General features: G+C 40.4%; 1 protein-coding gene across 3 annotated transcripts in view; it reads left to right on the top strand.

Annotated features, from left to right (window-relative positions):
- The window catches only part of LOC139948037 (GTPase-activating Rap/Ran-GAP domain-like protein 3), a 253,394-nt gene that overhangs the window by 204,765 nt on the left and 33,220 nt on the right, over positions 1 to 15,409 (top strand). For all 3 annotated transcript variants that reach the window (XM_071946029.1, XM_071946031.1, XM_071946030.1), the window contains 2 exons: positions 8,007 to 8,075; positions 12,892 to 12,979. In XM_071946029.1, coding sequence (XP_071802130.1) covers positions 8,007 to 8,075; positions 12,892 to 12,979 — 157 coding nt within the window. The remainder of the gene's footprint in view (positions 1 to 8,006; positions 8,076 to 12,891; positions 12,980 to 15,409) is intronic.

The following is a 15,409-nucleotide window of genomic DNA, read 5'->3' as shown; positions in this document are numbered from 1 at the left end:
TCTTCTGGCTCGTTTTAATGACAAGCGCTTCCCTGAGTGCTGTGTACACACAAAAACATACTGAAATGAAATCGATGGGGATAAAATTTGGAGGAACTAATGTTGCGTGACTGTGGATGAAGAATAACATTAAAGATGTCAGGGAGGGGAATATTTCGATTATCTACGAGCGTACCTTTTGCTTGTCATTTTGCTGTCATAGTTTAGATGTAATTGATGAATTTGTGACGGCCACAACTTGTTAAAGACGGTGGCTTTGACATACACACAAGGTCAAACGTTGGATGAATGTGATGTGTTCGTCAGAAAGCAACATTGACGTGTACTTGAATAGGCTTCAGGCCCCGTTCTCTCGTCTGAAGCCTGAGCTGAATCGGGAGCCAAAGCCGTGGTTTCGAAAAGGGCCATGTAGCAATGACCAGTGTTAAAAACAAGGTCATAAGCCGATGGAGGGAGTCTTAACGTAAAATAACGTCAAAACAGGTCAACGAGTGTCCAGAGGCGACACACCGCCATGAGACGGATGAGAGAGTTACGGTTATAAGTCAAGAACTGAAAGTTCATCCATCCATCATTTTATGTACAGTGGTTGTGTTACATGAAGTTGTGTAATACTGTCGCGTTGCAACCAAACGAGGGGGTTGGATGTTCACAATGTTTGTTAACACAAAGAGACATACGCGAAAGGACGTCAAATTAGGTCAGCATAAAACTTTACGACATTGGGTGGATGACACGGTAAACTGAAGACAACGTCGCGTTTGTTTTATATAGGTTGACGCCTTCATATCTCGCAATGCCCCAAGTGGCCTCGTGAGACGCTCGTTCACCCTCTAGTGCATACGATAGGAATTCACCTGAAATTTTCAACGAAACATGTCGTGCACATTAAGACCACAGGCGTCAGGTTGCCCTGTCTCAAGTTGTCATTTTTAATGAAAGTTTTTGTTTTAATGTTGTTTTTTTATTCTTTTACCTCCGGGTGGATGAAGCCGTGTTTAATTTTGTATTGGGATCGAGTTGGTGTGCTCGTTTCCGTTAGAGTTGCCCTGGGCTTGAATGTATCTCAACCTCAATCTCAGTTGTCTTTCTAATGAAAATGTTTGTCAGGCAAGATTTGCCATTTTCGCATGATTTATCATCAAATCGATGTGGAAGTTGCTATGATGGAACATTTCCCCCGTTGTTTGATTTATCAACTTTCTTGTAAGATTGTTTCATATTTTACACAAACCTTTGGGAAAAACCTGCTTAGCACTATTAAGCAGATTCAGATTATCGGTCAAAATGCTTTGAATGCTCTTCGCGACTTCTATTTTGATAATTTTAAATTGGCAAACGAATATTTCCAACTCCTTTTCTGTAAAGCAGACATCTATGAAGTTAAATCCATATCAAACATATCGACCCTCAACTCCTTGGGGATAGCACTTACAGCTCAACCTCAAGGGCCAAATTTCATATCGCTGCTTAAGCACAACACGTAGCTAAGCACAACAAAACTATGCTTACCAGAGTAATGTAACCGATCAAATTACCATGTAATATGTAAACATTGTGACAGGTATCCTGCTCATTTCTGCTAAGCAGAAAATGGCTCGGCGATTTTTTTGTCTGCTCAAGAAGCTATTTGAAACTGCCTAGGTTCTTTTCTGTAAATACAAGTCCAACCGCGACGCATAATAAAGAATGTGTGCCCAGATCAAGTAGCGGTACTTCCCATTAGTCTTGTTCGTCTTTTTCCTCCTATGAGCCTTCATAATTGAAGATAAACGCACTGCCAGACACACCGGGGCGAACCCCTTCTCTTTGCGATAAGTGTGTAGGCCCACAGGGGGTCGTTTACGTGCGTTGATAGTTGTTCTAACAACACACGGGACCTACAGCTTTAGGTTCCATCCGAAGGACGAAGCAATGGTAAAGCGTCTTGCTTTAAAGGACAAAAGTGTCACGATTCCCAAACCCACACTCGGTTAAACAGGTCAGAGCTTGAGCTCGGTGGCGGTGCGCTTAACCGCTCGGCCACTACACATCCAGTCCGAAAAACACGTTACCAAATTTCAATTTGAATACATTAATAAATAGTTAAATAAATACATTAAAAAGGTTGTCGACGATACAGTGTTAATAACTGCATTGTTCACCGTGTGACTTTGCCTTAATGAACGTAATGATGTCATCCGAATCCAATTTGCATATCAATCTACCTGTGTAGAGGACACATTGGTGAGGATGTTGTGTGAAGTGTGAAATGCGGTAGGCAGTTTTTAATTCGAAAATCACAACACACACACGTCACTGTGTAAACACCTGCGATCTATTGTTGGTAAACATTACCTTACAGCAAACCTTTCGTATAGGCTTTGCCTTGGGCTCGCCGTCATTTATTCTATCCTTATGGGGTTTCAAACAGCCCGAATCCGGAGCCCAAACCTAGAAAATCGTTGTTTCGAAAACGCCCATAGTCGTTGACGTTTCGGATGCTTACTCAACGTGATGAATGGTTGGTACTTGAGTAGCCAGAGTAAAGTGAACCATGATCTTGTATCCCATAATAGACAGCGGTGATGACAACCCCAATCAGTCACTCCTACGCATTAACATCAAGGTATGTACATGTACATAGCCAGTTCAAAGTCAACGTAAACCTTGGCTATCTAATGGAAATGGGGGATGCACATGGCCAAAATGTGATTGCAATTTTAGAGATACTATAAACCCGAGTGTTGTACGAGTAATGGCACGATAGACACTTTCCATTAAATATTTAAATTGCATACCACGTGTGCATTAACAATACAGTGTTGCGCGTTTTATGTATGCGGCTGATGCATGCCTGACGCATACGCGTTTGTGCGTCTGCCTAGTGCACGAATATGAGGCGTTTGCCAACCAACACCTTGAAGTGAACCCTGACTATCCCAGTCAAGTTCAGAAGCTACAAAGGGCCTTTTCGAAACACAGATTCTTAGGCATCAGCTTTGCTCAACCAGTCAGTAATGGTGAAAATGATTTTGAAAAGGCTATACCGATGAAGCTGGTTCCTCTTGATGTTAATAATGTCTTTATTCTATCGCGACATTGGGAACCCGACTTTAATAGATGCCACGTGGTATGTGTTGTAAATGAACCTGATCGATCGCTTTCTAGTGTGGCTCTGGGGGCCCAGGTGACGTGTCAAGTTTGTCTCCCTACCAACTAAACAAACAATCACCAAATCGCAGCCGAGGCTTCCGTGATGAATGGGTGTAGAAATAATAGGGACATTCATCACTCGCAGTGTAGTCTCATGGGATGGCGCTGTTGTTAGAATTTAAAAAGAGGGGAAATTGGGTTTAAAGCAATTAGATGGAGTGGCTTTTTAAAGTGAGGGTATACGTTTTGGTAGTCACTCTTAAAAGTAATGGCAACACAAACAAGTTTAGCTTCATTCGATAGTGTATAGCTGTGTGTTTTTCTGATCATGAACGGAGTATGTGGGTTCGAGTCCCGCCATTGACACTTGCGTCCTTAAGCGAGGCACAAAAAGGGGTCGTTTGTTTATCACTCTTATGACAATACTACATTAGAAAGAGGTACAAGAGCTTTTGATAGTTTACAGCATTCTGAAAATCAGTTCACTTCAAAATGATGTGGTTTGTAGAAATACTTCACTTTGTATACCCAAAATATTTTATCTGAAAAACGTTTCTCTCAGATACCGTCCTTAGATTACAAATGGTGGTATTATGCGTGGACATATAACCACTCCAGATTTGTGGGCGATATTTCAAAAACGCTTCCACATTTTAAAATGAACTTTTCGCTGCCTATACTTTGATAGTATTTATAATAGGATTCAAACAATCAAACGGTTCAAAAACCAAAGGTACGTACCCTTTAAAGATAGCCGATACAACTTTGAGTGGAGACCAATAAAACAATAAACCAATAAAAAGTACAGCCAGAGGAATCAAAGCGCGTCAATGCGAGGTGCATTCTGTTGTGCATCATCCAAAACCCAATAAAAGATGACGGTTTTTTCTTCAAAGTACAAGCTCTCAAATAAATCCTTATGGATAAAAGCGTTTAAAGAATCAGGTCGGCATCGGCACTGCTAGCCTTTCAATCGTGCGTTTCAAATTACATTAATACTATTTTCTTATGTATGTGTATATAAGGTTGCCACAGAGAGCACAGTTCATTTTGTTCGGTTGGCCAAGGGCTGTCCTGGATATGTCTTTGTTAACTTGGGCATCAAATCACCATTGACTGCTTCAGCAGTATCAATGTTTCCCCTGGGTGAATCCCTGGGGTATAGTGATGTGCATACCACATCGATTATTGGTACACTTGGCCTACTTAGCTCCATTATGTGGAGAGTGGTGCGCATCATTGGGGGGGGGGGGGGGGGGTAGTCTCTCACCCTCTGTCTGCCTTGGAAACCTGAGCTTTGAAAGCACTGTTAACTGATGGAAATTGGAAATTTGTGTTGCTTTGTATGTATATTCTGTTGCCCACTATTTAGGTCATATGCTGCGTACCGGTGTATTGATCCTGTTTTCACATTTTTAACCATGGTTCCTAAATCGAGGCAGGATGGGTACATTAGTCTGGCACCCAGGATTGTATAACTGTGGACCATGGAACACGATAGTGATTGCTGATTCAACATTTGCGTCCAAAGAGTACTATGTAATTTATACAATATGCGCCTAAATGTCCGTCTTAACGATGGCAAGTAGATGCACCAAACATACAATGATACATCACCATGCAATGCCTCAAATCCTATATCTAAAAAAATGTTATGAAAAGAACTGACAGTAACTTGCGAGGAATATCTTCAACACACCCTCAACAGAACCTGTTATATTTCTGCTTTCACTTGCATGACTGATCTATGTATCTGTAAAGCGCTCCAAGCTGTTGTAAGAGTGCTATGGAAATGCAGCCTTACTATTACAATAGCCTTGTAACTCTTTAATTTGCTGTGGGGTTCATTCTGTCAATTTTGTGTGCGAAGCATGGGAGGCGAATTAGTTTTGATGACAGTCAAAACTTGTAGCTATATAAAGGACCCGATTGAATATATCCCGTCTTTTCTATGAAGCCTTAAAGCCATTGGACACTTTCCAAGCAGAAAAAAAAGTTCACAGATTTACAAATAACTTACAGGGTTTACAGAAGGTAATGATGAAAGACTTGTCTTGAAATTTTATTCCATGAAATGCTTTACTTTTTGAGAAAACACTAAAACAAAATCAATTCTCGATATCGAGAATTACGGAGGGTTTTCCCGTTATTTTCCCCCGACTCCGATGACCGATTGAGCCTAAATTTTCATAGATTTGTTATTTGAAATATAAGTTGTGATACACGAAGTGTGGGCCTTGGATAATACTTTTTACCGAAAGTGTCCAATGGCTTCTTGAAGTTATATCATTTTCATAGGCTGGTGTGAATGTTACCCCATGGCCGTGCTTTTCATGGACAACCCGTTTGCATATTTTGTCCTTTCCCTGTCTTGTCCCTAACTATCTCGTTTCATCTCTCTGTCGATCTACATCAAGCAGTACTTCAAAAACAGAAGACTGCTCATATTGAATACGAATAAATTAGTAGATTATACAGGATTTGAGGCATTGCATGGTGAGGTATCAATGTATATTTGGTTTGCGGTAACACCATGTGTGTATCTACTTGCCAGGTAGAGTTTGTTCTTAGAGAACTGTCTTGCTTAGAGATTATACTTTTGGCGAAATCCAAACGAAATAGAGCGCGCATTTTATTTCACATGATCATAACAATTTCTCACTGATATTGTTCTAATCCGTTTCTTTGAAACATAACACTTCTTATATTGAATCCGAATAAATTAATATATTATACCCTTGGACCGCTGCATATCCTAAAACCAAAACGAAAGAGCCCGCATATTTTATTCCACATGATCATAATAATATCCTCACTGATGTCGAAACAGTTGTGTGCGGCGCTGGACGGATGCAACCGTAATATTTATATCAAGTTAATTTGAGCAGAGAGCCCACTTGACTTGTTTGTGCGTCACATGTCACCTCCAATTAAGTTCGTCAACACTTACCTAGTGTTTGCAAAACCTCTGCTTTGGGTTACTCATTCACCATTGGGAATTACTGATAATGGTTTCCTAGGCAATAGTACATTTAATTTCGTATGATGTTATAACAGATGGTTTTTATTATATATTACTACCGCGGCTTGCCTTGCATACCATAGTTTTGAGCCATCTGCACACGTCATTCATTAATTTCGTCAAATTGTTATGAACCAATATTATAATCGGGCGCAGTAGAGAGAAATTGTAAGGGGTTGTCCTCGTGCAGTTTGAAATAGGGAGAGATTAAACTGCTCTTCTATTTACGAATGAAAATCTACGAAACGAAAAATCTTGGGGGAGAACAGTAATTATTGATAGCACACGGTACATCCAAACTATAAATGACAATTTTACAAATAAAAACTTTACAAATTAATTGAAAATGTAATGTTCACATTCATTGTATTACAAAGAAGTAAGAGCCCAAAGCAATCTCAAAGCAGGAGTATGAGTTGTGTACACGTTGTAATAATGAGATTAATTAGAACATAAAGCGTCGGGAGAAAATAGTGATAACAGTGTAGGAACAAAAACAGAAGTCAGGGTACCAACTATGATGATTGCTTGCCATTCCCTTTCAACGACTTTGAGGTAATTTGTATTGTGCAGTGACTCACTCACCATTAGTCCCGTAGTATTATTGCCGATGTCGTTCAAGCGTATTGCAACATAAGTAACCACGTTCCTTTTTTACCCACGAGCGAGTCCAAAATGAGCATCTTATTGCGTATAACTCCTTAATATCCACCTGTGTGAACTGAACTGGGTGCACAAAGTAACGTCTGAAATCGATTGAGAATTCAATTTATTTTGTAGTATCATGAGAAAGAAATATGAAGAGTATGACACAGTTCAAGGTGTTTGATAAGATTTGATACAAAATGAAATATTTTTAATTGGAACGGTTTAAAACGCAAAGGTGTAATGTTAAGATTCTGAAATGTCCTTAAATCGTGCATCCTATTATACGGCGTATACACCGTGCTCGCCACCATGTGTCAAATTTGATAAGCGAGGCGATCGATTCGAACGACGGTGGAAACGCTTGAAAGTGGGCACGTACTCGGAGGAAATGAAGGCGACCTTCGGTGTTTGCTGCGTGCATGGTCAGCAATTTTTTTTCTTTCTATTTTCCTAAATGTGTTTTTTAGCTGAGTAAATGGACATCCGTTGTTTATAGATTGACTGCTCAATTTTCCAGCATGCATTTTATGTGTGGAAGGTTCGTTGAGATTGCCAGAGGACAAATTATACCCCAACAAGAAATATCTTGTTTACTTTCCTTCTTTTTTTTCAGAGAAGACATTTTGATCGTTGGAACTAAACCATGTCAGGCCGACGGAAATGTTTCTTTTCAAGATTCCAAACTAAGATGTTTTAGAAAACAACGCCCCTTTATATGAATGCATGTCACACTGACCAAACAGACAAAGCAGCTGCAAGTAGTTCAAGAAACAACCGTTTGGGATGAAGTGTCCATTATTTTACCCTCTTCTCCTATCTTTTCGTATCCCTATTTTACGGACCTTTGGATGTTTGCATTTTACACGTCCCTCGGTATTGGCTCCTTGAAGTTGTTCACTTAAAAAGTAGGTATTTTTTTATTACAGAAATGGGATGTTAAATTAATTTTTTTACCTGTACTTCATATTTGGTCCCAACGGTCTCTTTCACAAAGCATCAAGCTTTATCGGGAATTGTGTGATTACTGTTATTATATTCCAAATACCCACGAAAATACACTTCTTACTGACGTTGACACCTATGACATTTGCGAATTCGTGACGTCATAGAAGGAGCTTCTCATGAAATATAGCTGTTTGTTCGTGTGTTTTTCTTCTTTTTTCTTCTAAACTATGATCTTTGTGTGTGTTTTTTTCTGCAGCTAACGACTTGTGACCGAGATGGGTGCACATCAGGAAGATTCCGTGTCGAAGATGGAGAAAGGGACGAGGTAAGAATAGAATATAGAGCGCCCTCAAGAGTTTTCAAAGTTCACAACATAATCATAACACAATATGTCGCAATATGGTCATCATCATCATGTACCGTGCTTTTTTTAGAAGAAGCACTCATTTTCTTCCAACACAGTCTAGCCATGTGCGCTGCTCCTGCTAAACTCTCCAGACAGTTTGCTCTTATTCCATGGACATACCAAGGAGTGCATTTTTGTGATCGTGCTCATGAATGTAAAATGTGCCATTAGTGTGTCTGACCTGGTTCCTCCTACTGGGGTGTTTGAGCGTGAAACCAGGCTTTCTGCTTCTTCTCACGCAAGACTATATCGCTATTCTGATATGATAATTAAAGAGCCATCCCAACAGCTTTATAACACTTCTTTAGAACTCGTTCCTGGTTCAATGTTGCCATCCATCCTAAAATCTAGACTGTTTCAAGAGTAATGCCTTTTTCTACCAAGTTCATCTTCACTGAGTTATGTTCCTGTGACCTTCACCTAGGAGTGATTTTAACCTTATTTGCGGCGAACTTGCATTAAAAACAAATAAACAAATAAACTTGTTTAAGTGCCCGTCATACCTGCGCCATCTTCATTGGGTATCCTATTGAGACAACACTCACGGTTTAAAATTTCATCACCCCAGTGGCGTTTTTTTGTGCAGTGAACACAGTGTTCACTGTATCGACGCGTTGTGGTAGCTTCCAAAAAAAGCACACCATAAAGCAAACGTTTACACTTGGTTTCCGCAAACAGGTTCTGGATTATTTGGATGAAATATAGCATTATGTGTTTGCCCCAATTGGTGTATTGAATGTGCACGTTTTTAATATAATTATCTAGTAATGTCTTTTAGTGAATTGCCGTGTCTCACATTAGTCAGGTTCCTTTCTAAAACATATAGATCCTCAGCGCAGGCACACCATAATTAGGTCATTAATTCATTTCCCCCTTTTCCGTGAGTGATCCGAGCGGCACTCTACGCGGCATCGATGGGGGTATCCCCAATGGGAAAACGTCGTCTAATAACACGGACTTCATATTATCACCGTACGACTTTTTCGTAATTGCGCCGATGCACTTTTACAGGGGGCGGGGTGAACCAAATCGGCAATAAATTAGATTGCTTTCGTATCTCCATTTGGGAAGGAGGAGGCAATGCGCCCCCGGAAACGATCGGAGATGATGGGGGTTTAAAGTGCTACCCTCTGTAGCCAACGTATCACGGCCCACAAGAGGCGGTGTGCTTTCTTCCTTAATGCTAAGACACCAACCACGATTGCCAATTACACCATACCCTCGCAGGCAAATCGTGCTTTTTAGAGTGTATGCGAGAATAAGACTTGGTCGATAACGCCCACCTCACCAGTAAATAGACCTTGCTAGATCGGACGAGTTGGTCTGTAAAAAAACCGTTTTGTAACCGTTTGTTATAAAATACAAATGGTTGGAAAGATGTTTCAAAAGTAGAATACAATGATCCACACAAATTTGTCTCGAAATTGCGAGGTTTTCCTGCGAACTAAACAGGTCGGCCATTACTGGGAGTCAAAAATGGCCGACCGTGTTAGTCGACGAGGTAAAAGGAAAACCGTGCAATTTCGAGGCATGTTTGTGTGGATCATTGTACTTTACTTTTACTACATCTTTCTATATACCCATATGCATTTTATAATTAACGGTTACAAACGCTTTTCAAAGACCGACTCGTCCGATCCAAGACAACGTGTTCCTTTAAGATGCTGATAACGAATTGTCTCGGCCTTGAGCAGTACTTCCTTACATCCTGTTCCCTTGAACAGTTTTTCCATCGGCTATCGTTGATTTTTGTTTTGATAATGAATTTTGAATTGATTTTTAGCCGAATTACGCTTTCCGAGAAACCGGAGATTAATGTCATTAGGAAGTGCAATGGAAAGAATTCCACAGCACAGATATTAAAATATAGGATAATGACGAAAGGGCAACCAATTTAGTTGGATATTACCGTGTAGTTATTATTGTAGTTTAGAGCAAAGGGGCGCTCGCCATCAGCAGTTGAACCAATCGTCAGTTCGGCGTGTTGAATTCTCACAAATTAGGGACAAATCTCCCTTGATTTGAAGTAAACATTTAGAGAACCTTTTGATGGTTAATAAACTTAGCTGTTTTATAACTGTTATATATATACGAAAAGATAAGGAACACTGTTAAATAACCCTTTTTAAACGCTCAACTCAAACTCGAATTTAAAATAAACTGTGATTCGTAGAATACTTAATGTATAGGGCTTCTTTAATGTCACAATTATCCAGATATGAGTCCGAGATAAACTCACATTAAACCAATTATCGGGTCAGCCTGAATTAAAAAAGGGGGCAGGCCCCTAATTGAAGCTGGAACCCGGGTTAATTATGACTAGGGAGTTTTAAGAGTGGTTCCACTAAATTATTATTCTTTTACTATTATGGGGACAGAATGGGTTGGGTTGTTTACAAACGGTACACACCGTCCAAAAACCTCTGATCCCGAAAACTGCTTGTGGATAGAAGCGGTTGGGTTTCCTTCCCGAAAGAAAAAAAAGTAATGATTTGTATAATAATGAGACCATTCATTGGCAACCCTTGCTGGATATAGAGAACTGCTTGTGTAATGTCTGTGACCTTAGGGTAAATGTATAACAAATGGAAAAGGTCTCCTGTTTTTGGATTTCGCGGAGCATGCTTTTGAAGGCCAAAGAAATGATTTAATGTAATGAAATATGAATCAGGAAATAATGAGTTTTTTTTATATTATTGACGGTTCCTTGGGACATATTGGCCGGATGCTTAGATTACGTTAGTAATAAATTCACTGAAATGCAAGACTTCTAAGATGCAAACCACTTCAACTGAAGAGGTCTCTTTGGACTTCTTCAGTCGAATAGCTGTGGGGATTCGTTTTCGTTTGTGCAAATCTACGAAAGTCTAGTCAGATTATTGACGGTCCAGCGTCTTTATTCCATCTTTATTCCATCTCAAGACGCAGTGTAAGCTTTCTCTTTGAAGTTACCGCTCCTTATATCTCAAGACATCTAAAGATGAGTCCCGGGGGAAATCCTCGTGGGTTATTAAGTCTCCTCAGCCAACGCAGATATTTGTTTCCCTCTTATTTGCAATTTTGCGAGGTGGGGTTTTGTTCTTCCGTCATATCGGGGGAGGAGCCCGAGATATGACATCGCGGTAATTTGGAGTTAGTTGAGGACGGCTTTGCGCCGTCATTTGATGTACCGGAGAATATGTGCCTTATTAGAAACAACGGGTAATCCACGGTTTATTTCTGTAAGCCAGCCATTTCTGACATTACACTGCACTGTGCTAATATTTGCAGTCAGCCGTGCAAGGGTATTGGCCAAACGTCGGCTCCAGGCTTCGTTTGATGCTGTAAACACAATGCAAGCTCACTGCTCCGAAATATTAATGTCAGAGCTCGAAACTGAGGCCAGTGCCTGGTTTCGAAAAGGCGCCAAAGTATTTGAATATGTTTCTGCACCATGTGCGTTGCCTTTAGGAAGGAAACCTAAATTGCATCCTTTAACATTGGTTCCGCGTTTTGGAGGCCAGGTCTGGTGAAGGATGTCAAACTGTAAATAATGCATTGCAGTCCGTTATTGATCTCGCAATTATTTATTTGAGTGGTCAATATTGTGCCGACTAACGAATACCCCAGGGCCTTTTTTTTACCTTGCAGTAGGGGAGTGCTTATCACTCATCGGTGCAGAAGGGTGAAACCAATATGAAATTCACTGTGACCGGTCAGTCTCATCATACCTTTCGCCACCAGGCGTAGATACAGAAATTATTTAAGCGAGGAGCACACCTCAGTTTCTCAAATGTTGACCTAGTACATCTAGTCCATGCTGAGACCAACAATGTACAATTGGATTATGTGTACAGGTATATATGCCTACATGACCAAGTTTGAACCTTTCCAGTCTAGACAACGTACGGTCACCATCGATTCTGCAACTTTATATCTCAGAGTCCTTTCATGAGTGGAGAGTGTGGTAGACTGGGCTCCTGGTCTTTATCCGCAAGACCGAGTATTCATGAACCACAAGATTTCTATTCATAAAACCTGGTGATGGCAAATACCTTGTTGTACCTCAATGTACAACAAGGTATTACCGCGTGTTAGAATATGAAAGACAGGTCCCTGCCGCTATATCCAGTAGTTCCGTTGGATAGTGCAGTGATATAGATGTCCCAACAATCACCGCTGTCACGTCCGCAATAGAATTTGACTGCATATCTCTATTTGATATGACTGAGGTCAAAGTTTAAACTACACGCCGGTTTTGGATGCCGGTCTCCTGACATGGTGGTGGTTCAAGTAACTTTCTGCGAATGTTGCTCCGTACCGTGTATTTAGATCACAGTTGACTTCATTGAAAAAACATTGTTTGGAAAACACTTTGTTTAGCTCTTTTTGTGTTTTTAATTTTTGTTCTTGCTCGTTTGTTTTTCTTCTCAGTAGGTGGACCTAGGATGTTCGAATCAAGACGCACTCCAATTTCATAAAACAAGCATTCCCCTTTTCGAGTTTCACTTCTAGTCGCAGCGTGTAAACAAACCCCGACTTCAAAATCACAGATAAGAACCGAGAAAACCATTTCAAAAAACCTCACTCCGTTTACAGTTGTCACTCTCGGATATTACATTTCCTCCCCACCGTGTAAACGCAATGCTCGCCCCAGTGCTCGGCTTTTAAGACTTGGACATGATTTGTTTTCGCAGAAGTATTGATTGAATTGCAATTCAATTTACTCTCCATCTCTCTCTGTATCTATTTTCAGATGTCCAACCTGTCTACTGGCAGCGACATTCACCTTGAGAATCCCGAATATCAAACGAGATGGTACTTCAAATATTTCCTTGGAAAAAGTAAGTTGTGGTTTAGTTTCCTACGGGATCAATACGCTAAAATGAAGACCCTTTTATAACACTAGTTCAAAGTTTTGTTTCTTTATTTGTCACTGCAAATTTAGTTCAACCACATTTGAATATACCTATATCACGCAGTCACCATCTTGGTCATGCTCCCTGTTTCCAATAACAGTAATGAATGCTAACATTCATTGCACACGGCACCAGACTATTATTTCGTCTAGCCTCAGGCCGTGTCCGAAACGACGACTTCGGCTACAGCTACGTCTAGATCAGCGCGTCTACCAGTGTTGAAGAATAGGCAGACGCGCGCGGTCTAGCCGCAGCTGTAGCCGAAGTCGCCGTTCGGACACGGCCTAAGTTTGGTAACAATGAGTTGGAATGGATCCAGACTTTTAAATTCAATTTAGGGTTGGAAATTGTTTCGGCAACTTGTTGCTCTTTTTTCCTTGTCTTATCTAAAAAGTCATAGTTCGTTAAATTACCGCTGCAATCTGTCGGGTGTTTTTAATAACCAAAATGTCTTCAAAAATCTAAAGTGATGACGAAACCCGAAAAAGCGATTGTCACAGACCATCTTATATCGCTCCCAAAAATCTACTCCATAAACCCATTAAATACTGGATAACCGAATTGATCATGCCATCCAGCCCTGCTGTTAGTCCTGATGAGCTAGGCATCACCATGAAGTTGGCCTAGCTCTGAAAGCAGGTTTAACCTAGTTGTCCCCGACTATTTCACTCTTCTTGATGGAGAGGGACTTTGACGAGTCTAATGAAGATTTAATCATTGCTCTTAAAGGCAGTGGACACTATTGGTAATTACTCAAAATAATTATTGGCACAAAACCTTACTTGGTAACGAATAATGGGGAGAGGTTGACAGTATAAAACAGTGCGAGAAACGGCTCCCTCTGAAGTAACGTACGGTATAGTTTTCGAGAAAGACGTAATTTACCGCGAATTTAATTTTGAGACCTCAGATTTAGAATTTGAGGTTTCTAAATCAAGCATCTGAAAGCACACAATTTCGTGTGACAAGAAACAAATTCTTTCATTAGTATCTCGCATCTTCGGCGACCAATTTAGCTCAAATTTTCAGAGGTTTGTTATTGAATGCATGTTGAGATACACCAAGTGAGACGACTTGTCTTTGACAATTACCAAAGGTGCCCAGTTTCTTTAACCTAGTTGTCCTCGACTGTTTCCCTCTTCTTGATGGAGAGGGACTTTAACGAGTCTAATGAAAATTTAACCATTGCTCTTAATGTCCATGGTGCAATTGATATTAAACCCTCTACTCAATCCCAACTGCCAGTAGTGTAGAGAACATTTCCCAATGCAATATCGGTTGTGTGTGATTGTGTTCTACTCCGAACACACCATGCGACGTAAAAGTGTAACAGCGTTTTGAAAATGTGACTCTTTCCTATAGGGAAATATCCACATTCAAACAAATGCATCCCCTTGGAGGTGATCCCACTCCTGCCACTTCCCACGTTGTGTCTTGTTGTCACAAGAGCCCGGATCATGCAGAATTTTTTTAACAGGCGTTGTTTTACCCATTGTAATGGTTGAGAAAGCAATTTAGACCTTTATCTGTGTGCAGCCACCTTGAATTTATATCATTGGTATCAATGTTAGCAAACCGAGGCTGGAAGAACAAAATAGTCTGGTGCCTATTTGAAAATGATTACTAGCATTCATTATTGTTATTCGATACGAGGAACATGACCAAGATGGAGGCAGCATGGTCGATTGGGTCTCCTCATCCCTATCACAACGTCACTACTATTCACACCATCGCATATTATCTAAAGTCACATTAGCGTAACAGGCCGTAACATTGCTTCTCCCCCAAACCTGTTGAAACTTTGAACAAAATATTGCCTGACACAGAGTTCGTTTAGGTTTAAAATACACACGCATTCTCTCTGTCCCCCCTTCCCCTACGTCATACTCAACTACTCTGGAGAAGACGGTTCCACACGCTTGAAGGGAGCCTCCCTGCAAGATAAAGAACATAAACTAAACCCAGTAAAAAAACCAAAGTAATCCAGACTTAAACAAGTCACGACAGTAGAGCCTACATTGAGATGGAGTGGGCGGGTGAGGAGGGTTGCGATGAACAACCCTAACATTTTAACCACAAACAAATTACCGACAGGGCGATCACTTAAAGGCACAATCAGTGAAGTTTCGAGGCTATAGATTCCCATTTTATTTGATAATGCTCTTATATCATGGGTTGTTTCAACTCAGCGTAGTCAGGGGTGCGTTTTCTGAGGTCTCGAAATCAATGCAAATATTTTAGAGAGAAATTACTTCTTTCTCAAAAAAACTATTTACTTCAGAGGGAGCCGTTTCTCACAATGTTTTATACTACCAACAGCTCTCCATTGCTGGACTGGTAGCTTTTATTTTGTAT

The sequence above is a fragment of the Asterias amurensis genome, chromosome 15 (genome assembly GCF_032118995.1).
Source record: "Asterias amurensis chromosome 15, ASM3211899v1".
Classification (NCBI taxonomy): Eukaryota; Metazoa; Echinodermata; class Asteroidea; order Forcipulatida; family Asteriidae; genus Asterias; species Asterias amurensis.
Note: the sequence above shows the minus strand (reverse complement) of the source record. Positions and strands in the feature narration are given on the sequence as shown.